At 39.3% G+C, this 13194-nt stretch overlaps 1 protein-coding gene across 1 annotated transcript; it reads right to left on the reverse strand.

Moving 5' to 3' along the window:
• Nucleotides 1-1028: 1028 nt before the first annotated feature.
• On the reverse strand, nucleotides 1029-12073 carry RBM45 (RNA binding motif protein 45). Its single transcript, NM_001031252.2, has 10 exons — nucleotides 11667-12073; nucleotides 10521-10643; nucleotides 10267-10393; nucleotides 8720-8830; nucleotides 8205-8384; nucleotides 7184-7313; nucleotides 5910-6006; nucleotides 5370-5536; nucleotides 3902-4098; nucleotides 1029-1287 (listed from the first exon to the last, which is right to left on the reverse strand). The coding sequence occupies exons 1-9, from the start codon at nucleotides 12045-12047 to the stop codon at nucleotides 3906-3908; spliced, it is 1509 nt and encodes a 502-aa protein (NP_001026423.2). The 5' UTR covers nucleotides 12048-12073; the 3' UTR covers nucleotides 1029-1287; nucleotides 3902-3905.
• Between the last annotated feature and the right edge of the window lie 1121 nt (nucleotides 12074-13194).

Consider the following 13194-nt stretch of genomic DNA (forward strand, 5'->3'; position numbering starts at 1 on the left):
GGACTAAGAAGGCAGCAAAGACTCTGCAGACTAAAGGATAGAATGATGCTAAAGCTCAGAGAGCTACATGGAAACAACTGCCAAATTCTTCCTGGGAAGATGAGCCACGGGACTACATTCTCACCTGCCTGTGGGATGGAGATTTTTTGGAAGGACATCTTTCTGAAGGTGCTCATAAACAGAGGAAGCTGTGGATGCTCAGCTATTTATACCCATTTGAGGATGAAGGGATCAGCACTGGAGGAGCTGGAAACCAGGTACATCCAGGTACATCCAAGAGCATACTTGGAGGAGCTGGAAACCAGGTACATCCAGGTACATCCAAGAGCATACTTGTACACCAGTGTCCATGCAGTTAGAATTTCAGTTTTATCTGTAAACATTTAATAACCAACAAACTTTTCAATTCAACAAATTGCATTCAGGAAGTATTTGTATTTGGCAATCATCTTTGCAAATACTTATTCAAATTATCTTTGTTTACTTTTTAGCAACGCTCAAATCCTCTTCATCTTGCTGAAATACTGAACTGTTGTTCAATTACCCAATTCTTCAACAATGTATTCATTGAGAGCTTCTTAAGAAAAGAAATGAAAGACGGTGAAAAAAAAACATCCCCAAACTCCATAATTTCTCAGTAGTTACAGTGACAGTACCTCAAGAAAATGAAAAAAATGCAAGCAGCTTTGATAGCTTGACCCATAGTCAACTGTCCCTTACACTCAACAGCATATAAAGCATAATGAATACTTTCGGTCCAAGTCAGTGAAATATTAAGACTGTACTTGAATCACTTTCATGAGTATGGCTTTCCTATCAAATCTGACTTAATACTCTCAAATATGCTAGTAGTTTTTGAAATAGTTCTTTCACTTTCTTTTCATTTACTGCTCTACTTCAATGCAATTCTGACCATTGGAAGTGCCTTCAATATAGAGTAGTTACAATTAGATTTGTTATCAATTAACCAGGTCAAGCCACAAAAACCTGACTCCCATCACTGCAATTTCCACGTCTGTGGAACCGTGTTTAGCACAAGAGATTTATTTCTGGAATACAAGATAACAGGACTCTACATGAACAACCATCAGTATACAATTTTAAAATTGCTAGATTCTTTTAAAACTGCATGTCTACACTTCTTAAAAACAGAAAGCACGATATCAACAGAGCAACAATGTAAAAGAAAGAGAAAAAAGAAAAGAAAAAGATGTCACTGTCCCCAGGAACCATGTCTAGTCACGTTTCAGTCAGTCAGTCAGTCGAGGGTCATGTCATTATTTAGTTCTGTAGAAAAAACACAAGTACAAAAATAGTATCAAAAAGCAACGTACCTATTTGCTTTACAGCAGCATAAGTGATAAAGGCTTTTAACACATTCAGAAGAATAACATTAAGTATCATACATGTGTCCTTCTTTTAAAAAAAGCGCCTCATTCTGAGCAGTGAGTGAAAGTCAGCACTTTTTCTCCAGTATACTGCTGATAAAAAACGCTTGAAAAATTACGTACGGTGTCAATTTTGCCTAAATAACAAAAAAAAACAGGAGAGTAGAGCTAATAATTTGATTTCCTCTCCCCGCCATGAATACAGTGGACAAAGTAACTTCTGCAGCCAATGAAAGTCCACTGTCTTGGAGCGATAACCAAAGCTCTCCACCCTGAACTCGCTTTTTTTTCCCATGGCATCTATGATAGACTCCCAACCACTCTTTGTATTGTAGTACAGTGTAAAACACAAACCAAGTTCATTGACATTTGAAAGCAGAAAGCACCATCATGCATTCAGTTTCAGTTTTTAAAAATCCCAAACCACAAAAATAAATAGCATTAGCCTGGAATCAAGACACAGTAGTCACAGTAGTCCTAAATTATCTGTGCTTTGCAAAATGTATGATTTTTCCTATATAAAGTCATCTGACAGTTAATTACCATTAGAAAGAGCCAGGTCTTTATTTCTACCTTGTGAATATAGAATCACAGAGTTGTAGGACTTGGAAGGGACCTCCAAAGATCATCAAGTCCAACCCACCTGCCAAAGCAGGCTCCCTACAGCAGGTGAATACATCCGGCATCAGCTTCCTGCCACAGGATGCTATATATTATCACTAAAATAAAAAGTAATTAAAAACCACACACCACCTCTTCACTTACTTCAGCATATTCAGAGATTAAGATTGGGCCATGCCTTCAGACCTGGTCCTTCTAATATCAGGTTTTAGACTATAAATAGTTTGTGGTCTGTTTTCTTATCATTCAAGCAGTTAGATAACCTTTACAACATGAACAGTAATAGTTGCTCTAACACTAACATTCCCTCCTACTACAGCCAGGAATTTCTCACTAAAAATTTTCTCTTAACTTCTTTGCTTAGCAAGCAGTTTACATGGAAACACTAAATCACTTTCAGTCACTACTTTCCACAAAGCAAATCCTACAAGTAATAGGTAGTAACATCTTCACTCAGAACACACCTGCAGCCTATGATCATATTTTTTAGATGAATTAACATTTTCTGAGGTTTATTACTAACTTGGGATGTTTATCGTATCTATACTTTTATAGTAAAAAGTAGTTTTCTTGCAAGCAAGACAGAATTGATATTACATTACGCTTCAAATCACAGCTTCCCCTGTAGTGATAGGAAGGTTTGGCCTTATATTATTAGGAGTTAAAAAAAAAATCACATTTAAGAAAAAACATTTTGTAAATAAAGATAAAAACCACAGGCAAGAGTTACATTCACTGGACTTGACAATTTTTAACTTTCAGAAGAGTTTTAGCTCCAATTCCACGCAGACAGATTTGGCTTTTTTTCTTTTTAAGTTGTACATAAACAATATTAAGACCTTTAGAAACCACTGCTTATTAAAAGAGAAACATAGAGGTCCCTAGGAAAAGAGGGAGAATCATGCAGGTAAAGTCTTTCTTGACCTTTGTAACTCCCAGGTCATGGAAAACACCCACATGTTGAAATGACAAGGTGTGAAACTTCTATGTAAAATACTGATGTGAAAAGGGTTATGACTGGAAATATTGTTAGAATGAGAAAGGAAGGGAAAGAAAGAAAGAAACAACTGTGGTGTTGTTTCTTCCTCCCCAGCAGTAGAAATCTGCCTACTGAAATTATTTGGAACCATGCTCTTAATGGCCTGAATATTTAAAAAAGTTTATATATAAATTTGAATCAGAAGAATGTTTCATAAGAGCAAGTGAGTTTTGGTTCCTCAAGTCTGTAAAACCTCCATGTAAGAGCTCTGCCACTTTTTATTGGCCATGTCATTAACTAAAATACTTAGTATTTTCAACATAAACCTCACCACACATTCTGCAATATCTTCTTCACTATCACACATTCCAGCTACATCTGATATTCGAGAGTCCAGATTACCCAAATTACTACAGCCTTTTTGGTTTCACTTAGCAGCACTCCCATGGCCATTTTGTTTACCCCTTCCTTCACCTGTCCTTTCCAGGGGCAAACTCCATATCCTTATCCAACACCACGCTCAGGGCATGTGTTTGTAATGAAAGAAAGACACATACAAGCTGGTCTCAATGACAACATTTATTTTTCCAATACTCTTTCAGTTAGATCTGATACTTTTATGTACATAAAAGTGAATGTTTCTACAAACATCCAGGTGATTGTTAATTGTTTTGTATTTATAGAAACATTAGAAAAAATAAAGATTTCTTTACTAAAAGTGTGTATATAAGCATATACACACCCATACACACACACACACACACCCACACACATACCCTGTAAGTTAAATTTATTTCAAGCTATCAACTAACTTGAAATTTAACATTTATCATGACAACTACAAAACGCTTTGCTTCCAACTATTTCAAATAGTTGAACTTCAGCTTAAGCAGCCATTCCGACTGGTACTCACCTACTTAGTAGGTCCTCTGACGTTTGTTAGATTCCTCCGTGGGGGAGTCTGCCAACCTTACTTTAAGTCTGACACCATTCACAATCTTGCCGTGTAACGCAGTTATGGCTTCACTGGCACTTGCTCTGTCTGCAAACTTTGCATAGGCCACATTTTTTCCAGCCACAAGGTAAACTTTTATTAAATTTCCAAAACGACTGGAAAAAAAAATAAGAACAGCAACAAAAGAGAGAGTTAACAGGTTTTGCTGCAGCAGGGGCACCTATCATCTAATCTCAACTCTGTGGAATTTGATAGCTGAAAATGCTATAGTCTCACACGTACATTGTATTAGCTTGTGTTATCCTCCTTGAGAAGTCCTTGTTTTCATTCCCTTCTCTAGAATTCTGCACAAGAAGGGAAACAAGCCCAGGAGTCTGTAGGCAACGTCTTCCATGGAATGTTACAATATAACCGGAAGTATTACATATTCTTTCAGGATCACTAAAGCTACTCTATGAAGTAGGCACACACAGTAAACACTAAACAAAAAACTTACCCACCCCAAATAACAACACCAGACAATTCAAAAAGGCATCTGAGGCAATTCATTCACATCTCATTTAAATGAACTTGTTCAGCTGTGATTCATCTTTGAAAAGGTCTTGCTGAAATGACTCACAAAGCAAAAACTAAAGCCTCACAGAAAATCTAAATCCTCAGGAGATTCCTACACAGTTCCTTAGTAATCTTGAAGTGAAAGTCTACTTCATTCATACTCAAGTTATGTAAGTACCAAGAGTAGGAAATCCAGTACACAAAAAAGGCACATTTTTAGAATTCTAACTGAAGTACATATTATTTCATTTCTCATCCTTGGGCTTTGAAAATAATTTGGCTTTCCAGATAATTGCTGCAAACGCCAGCTATCAGAAAAGGGAAATGTGTTCTTCAAAAGCGTAGTAAAAATAAGCAAACAAACCACCAGTGAACAGCTGAACTGTGGATTTGATTTAAAGATGGCAAGAATTGCCAATTAAGACTTGGTTTCATATGAGAGCAGTGTGAAAGGACTGCTGAAGCAGCATCAGTAAGATGCAAACCATCAAAACCTATCCGGAAAAAAAAACTCCCTAAACTTAACCTCCTTAAATTACTGTGGAAATTTATCAAAATACATCAATTCCTTATGATAATCTTGTACAAGAAAGTGACAAATTAATTAAGCTACAAGAACAGGAAGTACTATGTTCTTGGTTAAATAATTTTTACGAGACCAGGCATTTTACTTCTAGTTACATTCATTATACACCTACTGTACTGGCATCTCATCACATGCTTGTTCCAAAGGAAGCCATTATTTACTGATCCTTTATTTTTTTTCCTGGAATGAGTTCTCCTGATGGCAACCTTTTTTTATTTTTTTATTTTTCAGCATTTAAGTATTCCACAGTTAGGAAAAAACACTTATCTGTATGTGAAGCCTTACCAGAAAACATCCTCCAAGATAGTCACAGGCAAAGGATGAGGATGAAAAAGTACGAAAAGCCTTTCCTTCACAGTAGTGTCAGGTGGCATTTTTTTTTTGGGTGGTGGAAGCATAGCATCAGTTTGGGGCTGAAGTAATGGTGAGCCAGAGGCTCCTCCAAATGCTTGCTAAAACAGGAGAAAAAAAGTTCAACTATAAATCAATTTTTAGGAGGAAAAAAAATAGTATCATTTCATCTTATTCAGAATATTTGTTCCTACTAAAGGACACAGATAGGCTCTAACAGGTAATTTGAATTTTAGTACATTTGTTTACTTTACTTATTTCATTAAATTGAACAACAAATTCAAAAGAGGTCAGACATTTAAAGGGAGTGAAAAAAAACAAAAACCCACACACACAAACTAACCAGAGGTATTTCTCAAACATGTAGCATCTACAGCTAATACAGAATAAAGTGGGCAGTGCTCTTTACTACACATCCGGAGTTTCTTAAATCAAAGACAACAACTATTAACAGCATCCATCATATTAACTTACAGGAGGTGTCCTATATGGCTGAACAACTGCATTATTATTTCGCAACACTGAGGTCATATGTGCTGTTACCAGCTGTGTTGCCATTTTCCTGATGAGGCTGCAAGAAGTGATAATAAATTGTTTTAAAGCAAGAACTACGTTACAGTTAACTTCAACAAGAGGAAAATAAAGATCTTCCAAAACACACATGAAGATTAAAAAATAATCTGCAAACTCAAGTACATAATTAAAAGAGGTTTGCATGACACTCTAAACCCAATCTGAAAGCATACATTCTACCTCGAACTCACAGAAAATACTCAATTCTACACAGAGACACAAAACTCCCTTGCTTTTTCCAATATTATAACAAAAGAGAAACATGAACTCTACAAAACCCTGAACTTCATGTGAAAGGTGCCAAGGTGGCAAAAGAGACAGAAGTTTCTCGTTTCTCAGAAGGAAGAAGAGCACAGGGATTCAATTCAGAAGTCAGAACATTATCACAGGAAGCTCATTTCCAGCTCCCATTCTCCAGCATTCTTTCCTTCATTCTGATGGGGGATAAGCAAAGCAATCGCACATTTACACAGATGCACATCCTATGTTTTAAGGCCACAAAAACATAATAAGTAATGAAAAACAAAAGACAACATTTGCAATGTTTTTTTTTTTTTTAAAAGCTTAGATCAGGCACAACACTTCTGAAGTGAATTTTCCCATCATGGTTCTACACTGTTATTCTTTGTATCCCAGAATAGCTTTGATGTCTCAAATAGCTGAATTTCTTTCCTAAAGTAATCTAGAGTATTCACTAGAAGAAAAGCAGGTAGGTTACTTCCAGTTCTACCAGCATTCAGATATGGTTTGAAGTAAAACCTGGCAATCCTTCTACAAGTGCAAGAACCAGATCCTCAGCTTTATTCTGCCTGTGTGTTTCACAAAGCTACTGTCTGCAGCATTGCAAACACCGCTAACAGATCAAGTAAGCAATAGCTGGTTTTAATACAAAACCTCGAAAATACATTAGAGACACATTACATATTAAAGGGACCTTTAAGGATTCTTGCCAAATTTCCTAACGTGTCTCAGGAATAAATATTTTAATCTTTCTTCAAATTAATTCTTCTTAATTCAAGATATTCATTCTAAGATTCAAAAAATAGAACAAAAAAACCAACACACCAAGTATGAAACTAATTTAGTAACACGACTGTTCCCTTTTACTGTTAAATAAATAATAGCTTTGTTCTCCAGAACACAACTTACCAGTTTTTCTATGTATCGGTACTTACTCTGAACTATCATTCCCATCTTCGAGAAAAATGACAGTTAATCTGTTTCCAGGAGGATACTCAAACCCATGTAGCTTATACTTGGCATAGATAGCTGATGCAGCTGTACTGTACTGAATCACAGCATACCCTACAAATGCAACAAACATGGTTCCAGTGCTTTACAAGCAAATCTTAAGAACAAGATACGCTCATATGAAGAAGTAGGATCAAACTACAGGTTAGTCATGGATGCTACAAAATTCTTAAGTCTCTTTATCACATAGTACATTCTTTACAAGCAACATTAATAATATTTGTGAAATAAACTTCTATGAAATTAACTACTGAGAAATCAGCTGTGTTTATATTAATTTGAAAAGCTGGTAACACAACAACATCAGACACATTCTTCTTGCCTAACTCTCAGTTAGAGGGATCATCTTAAAATACAATCATTCCAACAGCAGTACTGTAAAGCTACAATGTAACTGAATCATTCCCATTTCACACTGTGCAGTACTCCTTCACGTCTTTTTCATCTAAAGCAAAACAAGAACACTGAAACCAAAACAACTCTTCCAAAACAAAAGGAGTTTTGTTTTAGAATTATTTCATCCCATTCACTCATGGGAGCTTTTTACACACACGCACACACACACACACAGAGCTATTTCAGGATGAGAACTGAAATGATCCAGTTTTAGTGTCCTATAAACAGATGTCTCTAATCTACAGGTTATTTGCTTTCCATTATGTCAAGAACTATTAACTTCACTTGACCAAAATAATGATTCTCAGGGATTTGATTATGTCCCTTCCTGAGATTCTATTAGCCTCATATATAATTACTTTTTTGTAAACAAGGGTTTAATCAAAATGGAATTTTTGGTCATATGCAATGATAGTACTAACCACTGATGCAAGAAAAAGCCAATTATTTCTTGTAACTACTGTATTTTGAAGTACAAATGAACTGAGGTACAACAAAAAAAAAAATGTTCTCTCCATAGAAGACAGACTTGTATGTAATTTTACTTACCGTTATTAGTATGAGGATCTCGCTGAACATCACAATACTCCAGTCCTGGGACTAGATCAAAAAGGGCAAACAGCTGTTCTTGGATAAAGGGAAGTCGTGATACCACTGACAGACGTTTGGAGACTGACTCCTGAATTCTGGTCTCATTTTTTTCAAAACTACAGAACTCTGGCTGAGCACCTCAAGAATCAACACAAAAATAAACAATCAAATTCATTATATTAACTATGCCTTCAATTCATATATATTTTTCACTCAAATTTTAGAAGCAATCTAAGTGAATTCTACACCAAAAGTAATATGCATGTTCCATGAATGCAGGTCTTGAACTCATCAGGCAACTAGACCAAAGCATGCCATAAAAATATGGGGGTGAAATGCCCTACTCATTTCTAACTCAAACATCCAATCTACTAGCTGCCAAACTAGGCTTCCTTTAGACTGCTTTCTTCCAAACTGCCCTTAGACTGTGATTGGGCTACAAGTAATTTTCAGTATAAAAAACAGTGACTTACAAAATGGAAAGACATTTCCTCTTGGTTCTTGCCTTGCGTTATTGCTATAATATTCATGTTCAAAAGATTCAGATGACTTATTTTTCGGTTCAGCCAAAATGGCCCGGTAGCCTGAAAGAAACCATCACACACACTGCAACATCTCAGCATACTTTAAATATTTCTGAATAGCTCTGCATTCTCCAAATATCTCACTTAACAACATTATATTCAGAAAAAAAAAACACCAAATGCTGTCATTTAACATGTAACTCTTGCAAGTTGGCATAATCAATGATGTGGAAGTTAACTTGTGAAAGTGTCATATGCAAAACACATTTAGTGCAAGTGAGCCTACTTACTCTGAGGGTGACTCTGTATCAGTACCTAAAAAGCCTGGGGCAAGTCCTTGTGAATAACCTAACTGATATTCAAAGCCACCTGGATGTGCTTCCAGACAAGACAAACTCCAGAAGTCCACTCCAACCTCAACTGTGCTGAGAAATTTGGCAGGAGTTGAAGAGGCTCCAGAGGCAAACAGCTGAACTTTCACACAACTGTAACAGCCACTCATAGATGTTTTGTGCTGACCCACGTTGTTTATCAATATTGCAGGCATTAACCCTTAGGCCATCTAATCCATTTCATTTCAAACTCAAATCAGAAAGGAAATAAAATTTAACTGCTAATAAACATCACTCATTTTTCTGAGTATTCTTGAATACAGACAACAATTGTTCAGAACTCCTTAAGATATTACTAACGATATTACATTTATTATATTACTTAAAAAACAAAAAACAAGCAAAAAAACTCCTACACAACAAAAAGAAAAAGGATAACAAAAAACCTAAACCTACATGCCAAAGTGCTTAATATTTAGTAAGTGAAGGAGGCTGGACTGGAAAATTGCTGCTAAGTTTCTCCAGAAGCCTCTCTTCTACTGTTTGAGCAGGCCCAGTCCCTGAGCCCTCTCCTTGTGGGTCATGCACTCCAGCAGCCCTCCACTGGACTTACTCCAAGTCCTTAACAACTGTTTGGTACCAGGGCATAAATGACAAATGGCTGATTGTAAAGCAGACAGTCTTTGTTTCTGTAATATGTTAACCTTGCTATTAAATGGAGGAGGAAAAAAAAAGGCAAAACACTCATCTTACCTAAGAACAAATATAGATTAAATGTAATCACAACAAAATCCTTATGGATTATCAAATACATTATTATATATTTGATATATAATATATATTTGATTAAAAACATATTCCCATATATACCTAAAAATAAGGTTGCCCTGGGTATGAAATCTAAATGAGAACACCACCTAATTTAAGACAAACTCCATCAATTTCTACACAGTCTTCACTGATCTTCCTTCCAGGGGCTGGTGATGAAAGAACATTGTTTGGTGAATGTTAGTAATATTATTTTCTATTTGGAACAGAACTTTTGTCCCAAAATGTGTCTGCACCATAAATAATTTACCTGCAAACAAACGTAAAAATTAAAGGTATATTGACCATGGTACACATTCATCATGAAAAATTCCAATGAGTTAATTAGATTCTTACTTCGATCACACTCTTCAATTGCTCGGGCAGCTTGCGATGGTTTTAAGTACCTCACATAGCCCAAACCTTTGCTTTCTCCAGTAGTCTTGTTTTTAATAATGCTGCAATATTCAATGTCTCCATACATCTGGAACAATTAAGAAACGTATTAATTCACAGTATTTGAAAATGCATTAAAGTTCCATGATTTAAGCTCCTCTGAAAAATTAAGAAAAAAGCTAATTTAAAATCCTTAGCAAGCAGTGAAGCAGCACCTTAAACTTCTCTCGCAGGTCTTCCTCTGTATAGGTCTTTGGTATCATAACAAAGATTCGGGTAAGCTCCTCATCTTCAACATCTCGGTGGCTCCCAGAAGCTCTTGACTGTGCAATAAATACCTAACAAAAATTACATAAGCATTAATTACTGGAAAGAGTCCCAGCCACATACCAAGTTAATTTTTAAGCAAATCGTTCTATTTCTCATTTACGTTACATAGATCTCCTAGGAAGAAAAGAACATCTCTGATCACAGATGCACCTGCTACAAAAGACCTGTAAGCACAGTACACCCAAAATGGTTTCTCAAGCAGGATGGAGGGCAGCACAAGATCCCAGTAGGGATAATGCAGAATGGCAAGGAATATTAAAGCCTGGTCCAGTAGCACTGCCAGTGCCACAAAGGGCATCTGATGTAGCAGCAAATGCATTACTGCACCTGGTTAGCCCTGGTATAGCAGTCTTAACAAGAATGAAAAAAGAGCACAAACTGAAACAAACAAATGAGGCGCAGGCGGAAATCGGCAGCTTCAGTTTCCTGCTGCATCCAGCTCAGCTTAGCCACAGTCTGCAGGTAGCACTCACTTCAGCATAGCACCTCAGACCTGTAGCTGAGAATATCTTAATTTTCAAAACAACTTTCACCTTAAGATTGCATCCTAGAAGATATCCAGGCAAGAAGGGAAAAAAAACAACCCCAAAACAGGAACAACCTTCAAAACAAGCTCCTTGTGCAAAAGCAGCAACTGGTTTCACAGAACTCTGGAACTGTTTTTGTAATGGTCGTGCAAGAATATGAGGAGCACAGCTTGGATCTCCTGACTTCTAACAGCAAGTTCTTCAGGAAAGGCTTTGTTAAATGCTTATCTACTATCTTATACTATCTACTTTGTTAAATGCTTATCTACTATCCTGAAACTTATCAGGATAGTTTTCAGGCACTGCATTTCCCCCAAGGCCGCAGCAGCTCTCACGACCCCGGGGGAACCCGGGCCAAAGGCAGTACCCGGGCAGCTCTCAGGGCCGACGCCCGGCGCGGCCCTTCCCCACCGCCTCGGGAGCTGCGGCTCTCCCGCCACGCCGGGATGGACGCGGGCCGAGAGGGCGGCCCGAAGGCTCCGGCCCGACCCAGCGCAGCCGTACCTTGATAGGCTTGGTGTCCGGGACCAGGCTGCGGCCGTGCATCTCCTCCATGGCCCGGCAGGCTTGCGAGCTGCGAGCGAACTTGATGAAGGCGATGCCTCGGGACTCGTTGGTGCGCTTGTCGCGCAGCAGCCAGATGTTCTGGATGTCCCCGAACGGGGCGAAGCGCTCCCGAATCAGCGCCTCGCCCGCGTCCTTGCCCAGCACCACGAAAACGCGGCTGTTGGGCGGCTCGTCCAGGCACTCGGCCGACAGCCGGAATCCGCTGCTCTCCTCCATGGCGGAGCTGCCGCTCGGCTCGCGGGCCGTAGTGGAGCGCTGGCTCTGCTCGGGGCCGGGCGAAGAGCTACCACCGGCCTCCTTCCGCCGGGGAGACAACATGGCCGCGCCACGTCCCCGCGCGGACCGCTGGGACGGCGCACGGAGCCCACCACCTCCGGCTCCCCCCCGGAAAGGAGGGCGCAGTGCTTAGTCCCGCCCCTCGGATCTGCCACACGCCAATCAGAAGAGAAGGCGCGAAGAGGAGGTCTCCGCGATTGGGCGCCTCTTCAGGACACCTGCCCCGCAGGCGGGGCTGAGGGCCGCGCGAGGAGGGACCCAGGCGGGACGGGGTGCAGCGAGTGGCGGGGTGTTGGTTCGCCTCGCTTGTGCCGCCAGCTCTTGGTGCGGTGGCTTCCTCTGAGGAAGTCCTTAGCTGAGGCTGAGTTAGCTTCTGTGCGCCTAGAAATGCTGCCATTCCTTGCCTGCCCTGCTAAAAGGCTAAAATTAAAAATGGGTCTCTTGAGCCTGAGTAGAACTCTTCTTTTGGGGTGTCCTTGGGGAGTTGTTTCTTTTTTGTTTTGTTTTCGGCTTTGTTTGTTTGCACTGATGGTATTTTTTATTCAAACTTGCTTTTTCTCCTAGTCAATTCTGCAGCTTGCATGTAGGAGGAAAAAAAAAAACACTTCAGTGCTTCTGGATACTTGGTACCTGCCCAGCAGCTGGGATAGCAATTAAACTTCACCTGCTTTATGAGGTGTCTTATAAATGGAGGAAGAAAACCAATGGACAAAGGAAGGGCAACTGATGTCATCTACTTGGACTTGTGCAAGGCCTTTGACACGGTCCCACATCGCATCCTTATCTCTAAACTGGAGAGATGCAGATTTGAAGGCTGTTTGGTGGACAAAGAATTGGTTGGGTGGTTGCAGCCTGAGGGTTGTGCTCAACGGTTTTATGTCCAAATGGAGGCAGTGATGAATGGCATCCCACAGGGGCCAGTTTTGAGACCAGTACTCCTAAACACATTTATCATTGACATAGATGATGGGATTGAGTGCAGCCTCAGCAAGTTGGCAGATGCCAGCAAGCTGAGTGGTGCCATTGACACAGTAGAAGTGAGAGATACCATCCAGAGGGGCCTGGACAGTCTTGAAAAATGTGCACTCAAAAAGCTAATGAGGTTCCACAGTGCCAAGTGCAGGACGTTGCACTTGAGTTGGGGCAATCCTGGGTATGTGTACAGACTGAGAGAAGAACTCAGAGCTCC

The sequence above is a fragment of the Gallus gallus genome, chromosome 7 (assembly GCF_016699485.2).
Source record: "Gallus gallus isolate bGalGal1 chromosome 7, bGalGal1.mat.broiler.GRCg7b, whole genome shotgun sequence".
Classification (NCBI taxonomy): Eukaryota; Metazoa; Chordata; class Aves; order Galliformes; family Phasianidae; genus Gallus; species Gallus gallus.

Bases quoted from the DNA above. Each gene is read 5' to 3' on its own strand.
- RBM45 (NM_001031252.2), bottom strand. From the start codon at position 12,047: ATGTTGTCTCCCCGGCGGAAGGAGGCCGGTGGTAGCTCTTCGCCCGGC. The intron at 10,394-10,520 runs GTGCTGCTTCAC...TAATTGTTCCAG, and splicing joins ACCTGCGAGAGAAGTTTAAG to ATGTATGGAGACATTGAATA. The intron at 4,099-5,369 runs GTAAGGCTTCAC...TTTTTTTTCCAG, and splicing joins ATCTTGGAGGATGTTTTCTG to TCGTTTTGGAAATTTAATAA.